Source organism: Pseudonaja textilis, chromosome Z, assembly GCF_049901715.1.
Source record: "Pseudonaja textilis isolate UNSWEBS1 chromosome Z, rPseTex1.2, whole genome shotgun sequence".
In the NCBI taxonomy this organism is placed as follows: domain Eukaryota; kingdom Metazoa; phylum Chordata; class Lepidosauria; order Squamata; family Elapidae; genus Pseudonaja; species Pseudonaja textilis.
The window spans coordinates 59,534,750-59,550,865 of record NC_142008.1 but is presented as its reverse complement, the minus strand read 5'-3'; the positions used below and the strand labels follow the sequence as shown (position 1 = coordinate 59,550,865).

General features: G+C 39.7%; 1 protein-coding gene across 1 annotated transcript in view; it reads right to left on the bottom strand.

Moving 5' to 3' along the window:
- LOC113448125 (transmembrane channel-like protein 2) overlaps positions 1-16,116 on the bottom strand; it is a 176,477-nt gene that overhangs the window by 10,302 nt on the left and 150,059 nt on the right. The window contains exons 15-16 of the mRNA XM_087917160.1: positions 3,682-3,749; positions 2,133-2,372 (exon numbers count right to left, since the gene is read on the bottom strand). Of these exons, the coding sequence (XP_087773286.1) occupies positions 2,133-2,372; positions 3,682-3,749 (308 nt within the window). The remainder of the gene's footprint in view (positions 1-2,132; positions 2,373-3,681; positions 3,750-16,116) is intronic.

Sequence of the window (16,116 nt, the reverse complement as noted above, 5' to 3'; positions counted from 1 at the left end):
TGTTAATGCTCAGTATAAACTGGACTTAAACAACAATAAATACATCATTACATTGCATATACATTGCTTTCTCCAATTTGTTATCACTCTTGTGAATTCTGACTATAAGACTTTCCAGCCAGCATTTGTATCAATTACAATTCTGGAAGTTGTAGTCCCAATACAACCGGAAAGTCAGGATGTGAAGGTCTGATTGCATGTTATTACCAACCATTTAATATGCAATAAGTATTTAATGTTTAATAAAGTTACTAATTGATTATATGCCATCAACTTTTTTAATGGAAGATATGTTCTAAATGGAATTTTAAAGGTCAAGGCAACATGTCTAATGTAATCCAAAGAAACTTAATATAAATTCTTCCTTCATCAAAAGATATTGCTTCTACGTTTCTTATTAACAAGAGAAAAATAGAAAGAACAATTTGTTCTGAGCTGGTTCCATACTGAGTCAGTATCTGTAGTGCAGCATGAAAGAGTTATTAAATCAACTTAGGGGTCACTGGTTTATTAATCTGGCCTAGAGATCCACTTGAAAGAAACTGATTCACAATGGAAGCACAAAAATTGTTATTAATACAATAGTCCTGGTACATACTCAGCTTCTATTATTCTGCTTTTTACATTCATAATAATTTATTGTGACTAAGTAAGGAAGTTTCAAATAATGCTTTGAAAACATACTTTTGTTTTTATAACTCACCCTGATAGTTTTGGTTATATATTGAACCATTATATTTTTACCTCTTAGCTTAAACGTAGCAATGCTCTTGTTCAAAATAACATTTTTTCTTTACAAAACCAGATGTTCTATCTGATCCACCAATAATTTGTTCTGCAGTCATTGAGCAAGTTCAAACGATATTATCCAAACTCTGGATTTTCAAATCTTTGTTCTTATCATTTTCATTTCCTCCATTAGAGTATGCTACATCTATCTCCAAATAAGTGATCCCCAAATTTATCTGTAAGAATTGTCACTTCAGGAATGCAGCTTTATCAGAAATATAGGTTCCTCTCTTAATTCCCTGTTGAAATTACTTGAACTCCTGACGATATACGTGCCAAAATCTAGAGACAGTGCTAGAATATCCTTCAGAGAATATCAGAGCCCTTGATTCCTCCCGCACAAAAGATGTTTATTGTCCTGAAAATCTTGCTGCTCCAGGATTTGAGTAGCCTATAAAGGGACAGCAGACTGAACAAGGCAGGCAGGCAAATATTACTGACAGCCCAGCACAGTAATGCGAGATCTAATGGCAAAGGCTCTAGGCTAGAAAATGGGAGACCATGAATTCTAGTCTCGCCTTAGTCATGAAAGTCAGCTGGGTGACACTGGGCCAGTCACTCTTTCTCATTCCACATTATTTCATAGGGATGTTGTAGAGAAAAATAAAAGGATGTGTGGGTATTTTAGCAGATTTGAATTATTTGTAAAAAATAATAAAGGCAGGATATAAATAAATAAACACACAAATGAACAAATAAATACTTTAGAAGTGCAACAATTTCACTTTAATAGCCTAACAGAAATTGGTGAAAACACAATGTAAAAAGGCAATTTGATAAAAATTAGAGCAAACTTATTATTTTCTGATATCTGGACAAAATGTTCCTATTAACTTAGCAATATACCGTATTTGTTTTTTTAATAAACCAATTCCATTAGCCACATGGATGATGTGGTCAGCCTTGGCTGTTAATGTGCAAACTTGAAAGAAGCTTCTTCTAAAATTATTAAATTATTAAAACAAATACTTCTGTTTTCTCTAGTTACAAAACAATTAGTTGATATATTATAAAGTATTTTAGTTATTTACATCTAAGTAATTTATTATAAGTCAATCTACTTTGATTTTTGATATTCATATGAGAGAGACAAATTACAGCGTGTACAAATGATTTTGAATTATTATTTTATTTTTTTTATTTTAGTATCTATTAATTTTTGATTAATCAGTTCAGATAACTACATAAATATTTCATGAATATTTGTTATAATTGCTATTGCAGTTTATAGAATTTATATAAATTTATATTTGCATAATTTGTATTTCTTTTTCCTGCGAGTTTGGCTTATCAGTGAAAAATAACATACAAGTAAAAGAATCAGGAAGAAATTATTTCGGTACCTGAATGGTCCACAGTCAAAGGAAGGAGGCAGAGACATTATTGTATATGCAACTGGTAACACACTAAGGAACAAAATCAACAGCAAGAGTCCCATGTAAAAATTATTGGATTTAGAAGCTTTGAACACTCGTTCATGGGGGACATTGCTGCTCATAACAGCCCAGGTCTGGAAATACATGGAGATTAATAAACGTAATACGTTGATCCCCACAAGTCCTGGGGCATAAAAGGATCCCATCCTATAAGTTGGGGCGAGGGAGCATGAAGAGGAGGGTAGAAGGAAAGAGAAATATTAAAAAATGTTTTTATGATGACTGATACTGCCTGTTTTCAAAAAGGTATCCATAATACATATCAACCAGATATAGTAAATCAAAATATAGGTCTTTTACCTATATAGTGTCTTCATTGTAATGTCAATTTTTATTAAAATGCTTTTTGGATTGTAGAAAAATGCTTTCTCATCAGTCCATTGAGCAGTGGCAGAAAAGGAAAGCAATTTGCTTATTCAATAGTCTTGCTGATGATCTGACATCATTGCCACTCTATAAAGTGCCATGAAAGAGAAATAGGGCCACTTCCTAAATACAATTAATTATGTAGAAGGTGAGTGAATCAATGCAGTTAGCACTGTGAAATTGCCAGAGACCATGGATTTGCTAGGCTTTTCCCCCCAGATGCTGATTCAGGACATTTATTACCTCTTCTATGTTCTACTGGTATAAAAAACAAAAACAAAATAAGATTGAATGCTATATCTTATTTATGTCAGCTCACAACTTCAGATGATCATTTTCAGGGATTATATTTAGTTTAGACTGTAAATACTATGGGAATTAACATTGTGGTCTCAGAATTGCCATCACTTAGTCGCTACAAAGCAAAGCTATAAATTACCCCCTGGAAAATGTATGTCAAATAGGAGCAAAACTAGTTTAAGGCAGTGCTCCCCAATATTCAGTTCTGATGGATACAATGATCATTTATTTCAAAAGTTACTGATAGGTCTATTAGAATACCTTGAATTCTGTGGGTTGTCTCTCCAACTTGTCTTCCAATCTTATAAAAGGGAAAAGTGAATGAAAATCTAAATCTCATTGTGTAATGATCTCACTATTACAGTGAAAAAGATATAAGTGTGGAAGATATCTCCCACTTTCTTCCTAACCAGTAAAAATAGAATTAGAATGGAATTTGCCACACTCCAGTGTGGGGGGATAATATAACTAAATCAGCTTCATGGCAGTTATGCAACCTATGAAAACTTAAGCTGTTTTCTTGAAAGGAAACAATTTAATATGCATATTAAAATCCCATGGGATCCCACAGCTTCTGAAAAAAGATGAATTCAAATGAAAAAAGCCATAAAATTCTGTGAGATGTCCTAGTTCTACTTAAAATGTCTTGAAAAAATATGGAACATTCCAGCAACACTGAAAAAGTACAAAAATGGAATATATAGCAATTTTCCTTCAGTTCAGTGAAGATATAAAAAATACCATTACCATTTTCTCTGGCTAACAATATTAACATGCTAGAGTATCTTACCAGATCATTCCTTGATTGAAGACCAAACCTAGCACATTACCACTAATATCAAATTCTCCATATGAAGGCTGTTGAGAAAACAAGAGATATGATGTAAATGCTAATAAGCTTTATTCAACTTTCACCAAAACCTGATATGATATCCTTTATAGCACTTTTTTTTCAAAAGACCCTGTAAATGGAGATGTTAGGAATGTTAATTGGGGATCAACTGTAACAAAAGGGAGTAATTATGTTAAGATGGTTGAGATGTTCGATGAAGGGTAGGGAAATGCAAGTTTTAGTCCATCTTTAGCTAAGAAGCTCACTGGTGGACTTGAGCCAGTTGATATATCTGTCCATCCTACCACATAGGTTGGCCATTGTGGAGACCAATAGGAGTAGGGAGTATGCCAACTTACATTTCTGTCCAAAAGATAGGATATAAATCTAACGATAGATAGATAGATAGATAGATAGATAGATAGATAGATAGATAGATAGATAGATAGATAGACAGATAGATTATAGATAGATAGAGATTAAGATAGATGATAGTTGTTAGGTAGGTAGGTAGGTAGGTAGGTAGATAGATAGATAGATAGATAGATAGATAGATAGATAAAACACCTGAAACATAGAAAGATTTTCTAATCCTATCTGCACAATCATTAAGGCAATGAACATTTTTACACTATCATTTTGTGATTTGTCTTATATAATCAACATTTTAATATTTGCATATTTTAAAGTTCTTATTTTCTCTTTTATTTAAAATTATAGTTTAGTTTTTAAAATGTTACTAACCATCGTTATGATTAACAGATTAACAGAATAGGAAGGAACTTTATAGGTCATCTAGTCCAAGCCCTGCCCAAGCAGGAGACCCTATACCATTTCTGATAGATGGCAGTACAGTCTCTTCTTGAAAGCTTCCAGTGATGAAATTCCCACAACTTCTGAAGGCAAGCTGTTCCATGGGTTGATTGTTCTCACTGTCAGAAAATTTCTCCTTATTTCCAGGTTAAATCTCTCCTTGTTCAGTTTCCATCCATTATTCCTTGTCTGGCCTTCAGTTGCTTTGGAAAATAGCTTGACCTCTTCCTCTCTGTGGCAGCCCCTCAAATATTGGAACACTGCTATCATGTCTCCCCTGGTCCTTCTCTTCACTGGACTAGTCATGCCCAATTCCTGCAATCATTCATCATATGTTTTAGTCTCCAGTCCCCCATCATCCTTGCTGCTCTTCTCTGCACTCTTTCTAGAATCTCAACATCTTTTTTGTAATGTGGTGACCAAAACTGGATGCAGTATTGTAAGTGTGGTCTTACTAAGGCTTTATAGAGTAGTATTAGTACCGCATTTGATCTTGATTGCATCCCTCTGTTAACTTAGGATTGTATTGGCTTTTTTGGCTGCTGCCTCACACTGTTGGTTCATATTAATTGGTTGTCCACTAAGACTCCAAGATTCCTCTCACATCTACTGTTATTTGGTTTTTCTTACCTAAGTATAAGACTTTATTTTTCTCTACATTGAATTTCATTTTGTTAGATAGGGCCCAGTGTTCTAGTCTGCTGAGATACATCTGGATCTTGAGCCTATCATCTAGGGCAGGGGGCTGCAAGCTTAAATACTCAAACAGCCATTTGGACCCATTTCCCACAAAACAGAAAACACCAGGAGCCACAAAACTTGGATAGATGTGGCCAACTTGATGTCACACACTCCCACTCAGTCAGATGACACCCTAGCCATGCCCACCCAGCCTGTCATTAGGGCAGAGAATCAGAGACACAAAACCCTTTTGACATCTCTCTCCCCCTCTCACTATATCTCTCTATGTCTCTCTCTCTCTCTCTCTCTCTCCCTCCCTCCTGCTCGCTCTCCCCCTCTCTGTGTCTCTCTTTGTGTCTATGTTTCTCTCTCTCCCCCCCTCTCTCTGTAACTCTCTCTCTTTGTATCTCTCTCTCTCCCCCTCTCCCTGTATGTGCTGTCCCAGCCAGTCTGTGGAAATTGGATAGTTACTTAGGAATTATGAATTGTCCCCTTAAGGGAATGCATCATGGTAAATGTAGTTCATGTCATGTGGCCACATCTGTAATCCTGATTGGCCACTAATTTGACCCTTGATGGGTTGGGGGAGTTTTCTTCACTTTTGCCTGAATTCACTAACTCATGGCAGTTGCTTTCTATCGCTATGAGATGGGTTAGGAGATAACCATCTTTTACCTACAAAGCAGCTATGCAAAGGATTGGTTATTGAAGGAGAACTTCATCACAAATGTGAGTTATGAGGATACCTGATGAACCAATAAATGTACTTTGTTATGGACGTCTTGTTGATCTTTATCTATCTGCATCTGCACAGTTTAAAAATCCATTACTGTGCAGAATACAGAAAAGTAAAAGATGTTTTTTGTATTCCTGAAGCCCAAGAAAAGTAAAAGGATTGCTTAGTTTGAATTCCTGATGCCAAAAGAGGATTAAAAAGTAAAAAGATTATTTAAAATTTGAAGTCCTGAAGCCCATCAGTATAAAGACTGTTAATTTGGATTTGTGAAAAAGCAAAGTAATGTTGAAGCTAGGAGTGAATGTAGAATACTAAGCTCTGTGCCTCAGTTTGTATTGCAGGGAGGGGTAAGAATTCCCCCCTTCCCCTTTTATGCAAGAGACTCTTCAAATATCCTATGCTCTGGCTTTCAAAGGCAATCAAATTTGTCTCCTTCAATCCTTTTTTTCTTCTCTTACTCTACTGAGGCTGGATTCCTTTGTCTTTGTATCAAGCCAGGAAGGGACAAATTCCCCCTCCTTTTCTCTTCAGCGAAAGAAGTGCTGTGTCTCAAATTACAACTCCTAACTGGGAAGAGTCCATTTGTAAAACAAAGGGAGGAGCCAGGCTTTACCCATCTGCCCTGCTTTTCCCCAGTTACTACCTACAAACTTTTTTTTTGAAATGCAGATGAAGCTACAATTTTCAGCAGTTGGAGAGGGTTTGCCTTTTTTTCTATCTCTTTCTGTTCCTATGTTCAGCAGGAAGTGACCAATAAAGATACCTTGCATTCGTCACCATAGAAACGGACTGCCATGAGGCAGACCCCTTTGTTTCAAAACTCTATACAAATTCTGAAAGCATTCCTTCATTTGAAAAAACCTACAGTGACTTCCTTTCTCCTCCCAAGCGAAGGAATTTGATCTTCTTTTTCTCTTTATCTGTGCAACATATATTTTAAAAGGCCACTTGGATGTTGGGCAAGGAATTCCCCACCTCTTTTTCTCTTCAACAAGGAAGTGAGACCTCAGCAAAGCAGCCCACTGCTACATCTAGGGCTCAAAGAAAAATCTCCCTGAGTTTTCCAATACGTGTTTGCATTGATAATCCATTTTTAAAACTATTGTGGACAATTTAATCAATTTAATTCAAATGTTCCAAGATTAACTGCAACCCAACAGACCTAAGCAAAGCAGCTCACAGCTACACCTGGGGCTCAAGGAGAAATTTCCCAGAGTTTGATTTTTTTTACACAGTTTCTCAAATTTGACCAAAGTGTTTATCCAATGACAATCCCTTTTTGCAACTATTGTGGACAATTTAATCACTTTAATTTGAAGGTCCCAAGAGTAACTGCAACCTAACATGGGCGTAGCAACAGTGTCTTCCAGACCCTCTGCTGCCACCTTGTGGAGCAAGCAACAAGAATAGGCATATTTCTGCATTCAGCCCTCAAGTCTTCAGACTCTGCTATGCATATTTCTGCGTTCAGCCCTCTAGTCTTCAGACTTCGCAACGCAACCTCTAGTGCCCCCTTATGTTGCAAGCTCACAACGCACCCTAGAAACAGCCATACTGTGTGCTGTGCTAGCACTGCCCAGATTCTGCAGTGCCATCTATGTGCTCAAGCATTAAATCCAGCAGCAATTCTACTTTCTGCTACCTGCTTGCAGCGCACCCTAGTACAAAAAAAGAGAATTGCATGGAAACTCACTAAATTCTCCAAAAGTCACCTTTTACCAACTTGAAGCATGGCAACTTCCTCAGCCATGTCAGATGTCTCTGATGTATCACAAGACTCAAATCCTCCACCCATCCTTGTCATAAACATGGAACCTGGTTCCAAACAACCGTCTTTAGATGTCCAACCCTCTGGAGAAGCTGCAATACGTCAGAAAACCTACAACCTCAGATGGCATAGAAAGCTTACCTCACCCGTGGTGACACACTTCAGAGAGGAATGGGAAATGCAGTATCTCTATCATGCATGATGCATGGACGGAGCTGTTCAAGATCTGTGATACCCCCAAAAGCATGTTGCCCCTTGAGAGCCTCTTCCTGATGCAGAAGGAGTTAGAGGAGCACCTTGCACAGTGGAGAGACAGTGAAAATAAGCTTAAATACATACAGTCAAACCTGGAAGACCCAGAGTTCTGGGAACACACATTCATTGCTTCAAGGAGGAGAACAAAGAACCTGAAGACAGCATTCGGGAAGGCAGAAACTCCCTCCAGGCCGCAATCTTCAATGCGCTTCAAAAGGAACAAGGAGTGAGGGAGAAGTCCACATCTGACAGAGGTCTTCAATCACAAGCAGCTTCTTCCCACCACTCAAAGAAAACCTCCTCCCTCCATCCCAAGCCGGCTAGATCTCAAGCAGTTTCCAGCATCTCACATCAATTCTCTGCTGCTGGCTCTCACCATCCTTCCAGAGCATCCTCCTGTTGCAGTGGCACATCTAAGGCCTCCAAAGCAGCAAGTTACGCCGATCGAGCTGTAGAAGCTGAGATAGAAGCAGCGGTAGCAGAAACAGATTTACGTATAGCGATGGAGGTGATGCGGCATAAAGCCCAAGTGGAGTTGCTCGAACATCAAAGAGACACAGCAGCAAAAACAGCGCAGGCCGCAGCATTACAGCCGAACACTCTCCCACAACCAGGGAAGCACAGGGATGAATCTCAACCATGTACTCCACATATCAGTTATGCAACTGACGTTGTACAACCTAAAGTATGAGATTCACTCCCCACCAACAGCAAACCTTCCCAACTGATGTTGTATGAACTAAGGTCCGTGGTTCTCTTCCCAGCACCAGCAACCCTATCGCAATGTCTCATGTCCTGCTGGCCGAGCAACTTAGCCCACTAGTGCTTACAATGACTTCTTGATGAGTCGACATGCCATCAACGACAACTGCCACACTCAATCCACAGGCAGCAGCATTCCTGCCACAACCTCAATACCAGTCCAGCTCCCAGGCACCACAAGGTAACTGCACCTAGCCTACGTAGCAGCGTGATGCTCGACCATCGTCCCCAGTATGGGAGAACGACATCCTCTATAAGTACTGGGAGGAAGATTACAACCCATTGTTGACTTACAACCTGAACCCATCCTACGAGAATCCAGCAGAAGAACCCACTATGTCAATACATCTCCCCAACTCAGCAAATGCTTAAGATTACTGGAGAAACTTGGCTGTACAAAGTGGAAAGCTAAATTTGCACACCAACAGAGTTCGCAAATTCTCTGACAAGCCAGGTGGCGAGTATCTAGTATGGAAGAAACTTTTCCCGCGCCCCATTCAGGCAGCATGTCTGAACCCTGATGAAATAATCGACACTTGATAGCATGGCTAGGGCCCCAGTCTGCCGAAATACCGAGGGCACTTTATGCATCCCACTTAGACAACCCAGCTGCTGCCCTACGATTATCATGGAAAAGGCTTGATGAACTGTATGGCACTTCCGAGGATGTAGAAGCAACACTCTTGGATAGCCTCAACAGATTTCCTAAAATTCCTGTCAACAAGCCTCACCGGATCATAGACTTTGCTAACATACTTGTCCAGCTGAGAACAGCATAATGGGATCCCAACTTACCAGAACTTGCCTGTCTCGATCACGTTGACACGCAGAACAAAATTGTTCAAAAACTTCCGCAGGTGCTACTTGAAAAGTGGCTCCAGTTGTCTGACACAACAGCAGCCATATATCGCCCTCAGGCCCTATGCACACTACCAGGGAAAGACCTTTCATGGCTGTCCATAAGACTGAGGTACCTTCCTCAAGCATCAAGAGCTCACCTGCTCCCTCATCCCATCCATCCCAATTTAGATCTCCCACTACAAAGAGAAACCAGTTTTGTCCTATGCACCACACTAGTCACTCGCTGAATAGCTGCACTGGGTTTGCAGCAAAATCACTGACCCAACAAAAAGAGTTGCTAAGGGAGTACCAATACTGCTATGAGTAATGCAAATCCAAACAACCATCCAAGTACTGCACAGCCAAGGTGCAATGCGACTTATGCCATAGTGACCAGCACCTGACTGCGCTGCATCCAGACTCTGAGCTGCCACTGCAGATATCTCGCAGCCCTCCTTCGGACAAGGAGCCTCAACGTAACATAGAAGCATGCAGGGCTCCTCGGCAGATCCCAACCAAAACCAAGGATTAGTGCCAAATCCCAACCAAAACCAAGGATGAGTGTCAACTGCATAGCACGATGCGCTGATTCACCATGCCCTTGTTCATGTCTTCCCATCTGTTTAGCCAAAGTGTACCCTGAAGGACACCCTGAAGATGCTGTAAAAATGTACGTGCGGATAGACATTCAAAGCACCTGCACCCTGGCCAGATCCACATTCTTTGACCTCTTTGAGGTGTAACAGGATGAACTTCCCTTCACTGTATCAACGTGCCATGGACCAAGAAGCACAGTGGGGAGGAGAGCTACTGGACTCTGCATAGAATCATTGGATGGAAGTTCCCACTACTGCCCATATTTGAATGCGATGGGATACTGAATGACCACAGTCAGATCGCAACACTTGAGGTCATAAGTAGCCTGCCTCACCTATAACACCTGGCTCATCACTTTCCCTCTCTAGATCTGGAGGCTGAGATCCTACTCTTGAAATAATGCTCCACGTGCCTTTCTCTTCTCCGAGTCAGTCAGCGGCCCTGTAGATGGCCCAGTGGCCATCAAATCTCCACTAGGATGGGGGAATCATAGGAATTGTCAATGATGATCAGATGCAGGCTCCAACCCAGGCCAAGGCCTCCATTCCAACAGTCTTCCGATGCCTTTTAGCACCATTGAAAACAAGAATGCCATTCCAGAATAAAAGGCCGCCAGTGATCAGTACACTTTCACTAGGACACCCTAAATGGCCGCCAACCAACCACCAGACATCCACTAAGATGTTCTACATGGGCACATGCCTCCGCAACACCCTTTCCAACAGTTTCCCGATGCCCTTTGGCACTGTGGAAGCAAGAGTACCTGTCAACCCTAAAAGGCCGCCAGAAGCAACCACCAGACTTTCACCTTTGCCACCAAGAGTACCTGTCAACCCTAAAAGGCCACCAGAAGCAGCCACCAGATTTTCACCTTTGCCACCAAGAGTACCTGTCAACCCTAAAAGTCCATCAGAAGCGACCACCAGACTTTCACCTTTGCCACCAAGAGTACCTGTCAACCCTAAAAGGCCACCAGAAGCAACCACCAGATTTTCACCTTTGCCACCAAGAGTACCTGTATACCTAAAAGGCCACCAGAGGTGACCACCAGACTTGCACCAAGAGGCCGAACTTGAAGTTTGAACCTCAAGCTTTGCATGCTTTGCTTTGTTTGATACTTTATTAATGTTTACTGTTTTTCTCAGTTATATAGCTAACTGTTTATCTTAGTTATATAGTTATCTGCTATTCATAGTATTACTGTTTACCGCTTATCTTAGTTTATAGTTAATTTTTTTTCTCTTCCCTTAATAATGGAATTTACAATTCCAGGCGGGGAGTGTGCTTTCCCAGCCAGTCTATGGGAATTGGATAGTTACTTAGGAATTATGAGCTGTCTCCTTAAGGGGATGGTGATCATGGTAAATGTAGTAAAAGGTATCCTGGGAAATGTAGTTCATGTCACGCGGCCACATCTGTAATCCCGATTGGTCACTAATTTGACCCTTGATGGGTTGGGGGAGTTTTCCTCACTTTTGCCTGAATTCACTAACTCATGGCAGCTGCTTTCTATCGCTACAAGATGGGTTAGGAGATAACCATCTTTTACCTACAAAGCAGATATGCAAAGGATTGGTCATTAAAGAAGAACTTCATCACAAATGTGAGTTATGAGGATACCTGATGAACCAATAAATGTACTTTGTTATGGACGTTTTGTGGAGTGTATCTATCTGCATCTGCACAGCTTAAAAATCCACTACTGTGCAGAATACAGAAAACTGTATCTCTCCCTCTCTGTGGCTCTCTATGTGTCTCTCCCCCCCTCTCTGTATCTCTCTTTCTGTGGCTGTCTATGTCTCTCTCTCCCCTCTCTGTATCTCTCTCGTGTCTCTGTATGTCTATCTCCCTCTCTGTTTGTCCCCTTTCTCTGTATCACTCCTCTCTGTGTGTCTCTCTCTTTATGCCTCTCTCTATGTCTCTCTCTCTCCCCCTCTCTGTGTCTCTCTCTCCCCCTCTCTTTCTGTATCTCTCTCCCCACCCTGATTCTGATATGAGGCATTGGGGCAGGCCATGAGGCACTCTTGCAGCACCTTGTGCAGCAAACTGTATTTTAGTTACTTCACAATGCAGGAAATGGGGTCTCCTCCTGCTCCTGGAGCCCATTATGATTCGGAACCACAATGCAACCCTGTCCCAACAGCTTACAGCTCTGAGCCCAAAGCAGTGGGAGGCAAGGACAGCCTTCAGTGCAAATGTGATGCGAAGGCAAGTACAGGGCCACTTTGCTCCTGCACTTTTTGTGCTGCTCTGAGCTTCTTAAAACTCTGGCTGGGTGCTATGGGCCCCTTTCCATCATCACCTCCTCATGGATCCCACTCCCAACCCCCCCAGCCCTCATGTTAGCATCAGTCATGGCCAGGTTGGGCCAGTGTCTCGGGGTGGATAGCTGGTTGCGCATCCCCAAGTGACTGAGGCATGCCCAGCACCAACAAGGGCCAGAAGAAGCTCCAGCAAGACTGAGGCACTGGAGAATCAGCCCCAGCCACTTCTTCATCTTCCACTATTTCCTTTACCTTCTCAGGTCAAGTGAGGAGTGACTGGAAGGGGAGGGATGGGGCCAGCCAGTGAATGGGACACAGAGCTACAGCAGAGGGCCCAAAGGAGCCGCGGGTTGCCAACCCGATCTAGGGTGTTGGCTATTCCTGCCAGCTTAGTATCATCCACAAATTTGAAAAGTCCCCCTTCTATTCCCTCATCTAAATTGTTTATGAAGATATTGAAGAGTACTGGGGCCAAGACAACCTTGTGGTACTCCACTGCTTACTTCCCTCCATGTAGATATAGTACTATTAAGGACTACTCGTTGAGTACAGTTTGTCTGCCCATTACAAACCATCTGATGGTGATGCTATCTATCCCAATTTTTTCTAGCTTACCAAGAAATAGATTGTGGTCTACTTTGTGGTCTTGCTGAAGTCTAAGTATATCATGTCCACAGTATTTCACTTGTCTAGTTATTTAGTCACTCTGTTGAAGAATGAAATAAGATTGGTTTGGTATGATGTTTTTAACAAACCGATGTTGACTTCTAGTGATAATTTTATTTTCTTCTACTTGTTTGCAGATCTGTTTTTTAAAATTATCTTTTCCAGTATCTTCTGGATATTGATATTAGGCTGATTGGTCTATAGTTTCCTAAGTCTGTTTCCTGAGTATGAGGTTTTTTTTTCTCTCCTTTTTTGAAGATGGGAACCACATCAGCTCTTTTCTAGTCTGATGGTTCATTTGATAATTCCCTGCAGTGGTGGGATTAATTTTATTTTACTACCAGTTCTGTGGGCATGGCAGGGGAAGGATACTGTAAAATCTCTAGTCAGAGGTGGTGTTTGCCGGTTCCCTGAATTATTCAAAATTTCCACTACCAGTTCTCCAGAAACTGGTCAGAACCTGCTGAATACCACTTCTGGTTCCCCGGTGCTCCAGGATTTTTGAAAGATGTGGTACAGTGGTTTTGAGATGACATCTGCTAGCTCCTTTAGAACTCTGGGATGTAATCCATCAGGTCCTGCTGACTTGTATTTGTCAAGATCAGGTGTTCTCTTACAATTTTTTTGCTTATTTTACCTTTTATTTCTAGTTTGCTTTTGAAGGTTGTACTGTTGTTTCTTTTTGCATGAAGACAATGCAAAGAATGAGTTAAGCAGCTCTGCTTTCTCTCTGCTGCTTGTTCTTCCTTGCCATCTTTAGTGGACTGACTGTTTCCTTGATTTTTTTCCCTTGTTATTTATATGTTGGAAGAAACATTTTTAAAATTATCTTTGACTTTTGCTGCAAGTCTTTGTTCATTCTAAGCCTTTGCTTTCCTGACTTTGTCTTTGCAGATTCTGGCTATCTGCTGATATTCTGCCTTAGTTGTATGTCCTTCTTTCCATTTTTTTCCTTGTCATTTTTTTTTTGTAAAGTTTTATTAATTTTCAAAAAAAACCAGTACAGAAACAAAACATGAGACATAAGAACATAAGACATCTTTTCCAACAACTACTTAACAAAACAAATAAGACATCTCATTTAAGTACAATATAATTCTAAATTATCACATTTCCACACATAACTTAATAAGCATCTTATATATTCAACTTCATATCTTATTACTGTTTTCGACCTTCTTACTGTTTCTTCCTTTATTTCTATTCAGTTTTATTCATTCATATATTTCATCTTGCTATATTTCATATTGTTACTATTTCATATGTTCTTATCCAGTATTACTCCTCAATAAACAAATATAAACTAACAAACACATAACATAAAAAACATAAAACTTCTTTTTAGAAAGCGGCTTAACCCCGGGTTATAACTTTTGGTACAGACTTAAATTAAATTCATGCTCAGCTTATATACTATTTCATATCCTGTTAAAGATTCTACATTTTACAGATATCTTCTCCCCTCTTTTCACTCTCTTAATTCTACTTTATTTATTTAATCTCAATATAAATCATTTCACTTGTATTTTTTGTCCGTTCTTTTTCAATATCCATTTATCTTTCTCTTGAACACAATCTTGTCCCTGTAATAACTGGTTGAAGTATGACACCTTTCTATTTTCCCCCCAAATTCAACGCTTAAAATTAAACATTATTTCTATTCTGATTCTGCTTAGTACATTCTAAATAACATTTTTTTTAAAAAAACAAACGTAATATTCTTATAGATATTAAAAATAGTATTCCCTAACAAATTAGTTAAATACACATCAATTACACAGTCCCTACAATATTTTATTAATACATATTTCAAATACAAATATAAAATGCAGTCTTGTGTACCTTTGCAGAATCTCTATTAAAACTTTATTTTACCCTTTGTCTCTGAAAAAAAGTTGCTTATAAACAAAACAAACAACATCTTGTTTAAAGTCCTTATAACTTCCCTTTGCTTTGTCTCTTCCTTCCTTATCAATTCTAGCCTTTTTACCCCCCCCTCAATCTCCCACTTTTTAATCTCCTCTCTCTGTTGCATTCCTCTTTTCCATTGCTTTCTATCATTATATCGATTTTTCACCTTTCTTTTCCCTTTCTTAATTGCTTTTTTAGAGCTTAAATTCTTGATTTTCTTCTCCTTTTTACCCTTTTTTGAAATCATATGTCCATTAAAGATGGCTTCTTCTTCCTTGTCCCAGCCTCTTTCTTGTTGCATTTCCTGGTAAGCACAAATCGCTATTTCTAAAAAGCCAAAAATAGATCCAAAAGAGCCTTCCTCTTGTCTTAATTTTTCAAACTGCATTTTCAATTCTTCAAAAGACACCATTGTGAACAGAAAAGGATTTATTTTATTTTTTTAAGCAGTCCAAATGTTTTCTTAGTCTTTCAAAAGATAGTTAAAGTCCCAAAGTCATTTGCTCTTCCTGGGGGAGAATTCAATTACAAAATTCCAAGACATTTTTTGGAAGTTTTATTACAGTTTAGTCTCTAGTCTTATAAAACTCCAAGCAGTCTCCTTCAACAAACGTTAGTATAAATCATTTATCTCTCTTCCTTCCCCCTTAAAGCAAAAAGGTTTGAGTTTTAAAGAATCAATATTTGAAAATATAGTTTCCCCTTGGCTTCAATTTTGAAAGTTAATACCTTCTATTGCCAATACGGGTGTTTCAGGTTTCCATCTGCTGCCTCGGTGGGAAGGAAAGTGAGAAAAAAGAAAAGGTTTTCCCTTACTCATCCACCGCAGCTTAACGATCCTTTGGAAAACAATAAATCACTTGAAAAGCCAAAGTTCCAGGGTATTCAGATGTTAATTGTTGTCCCGGTTCAGCCAAAAGCTTTCTCTGTTTTTTTTTCCTCCTTCAGCACCCCTCCTGTGCAATCTTATCCCGGATGCCAGCCTCTTCATGGCGGCCATAAGACCGTCGCTACAGCGTCTTGAGAAAAGGAGGTTTAAACTGGGTGCGGGGGGGTCTGCGGCACCCCCATACCCCTCCCCAGATCTTCTCTATCTTCGG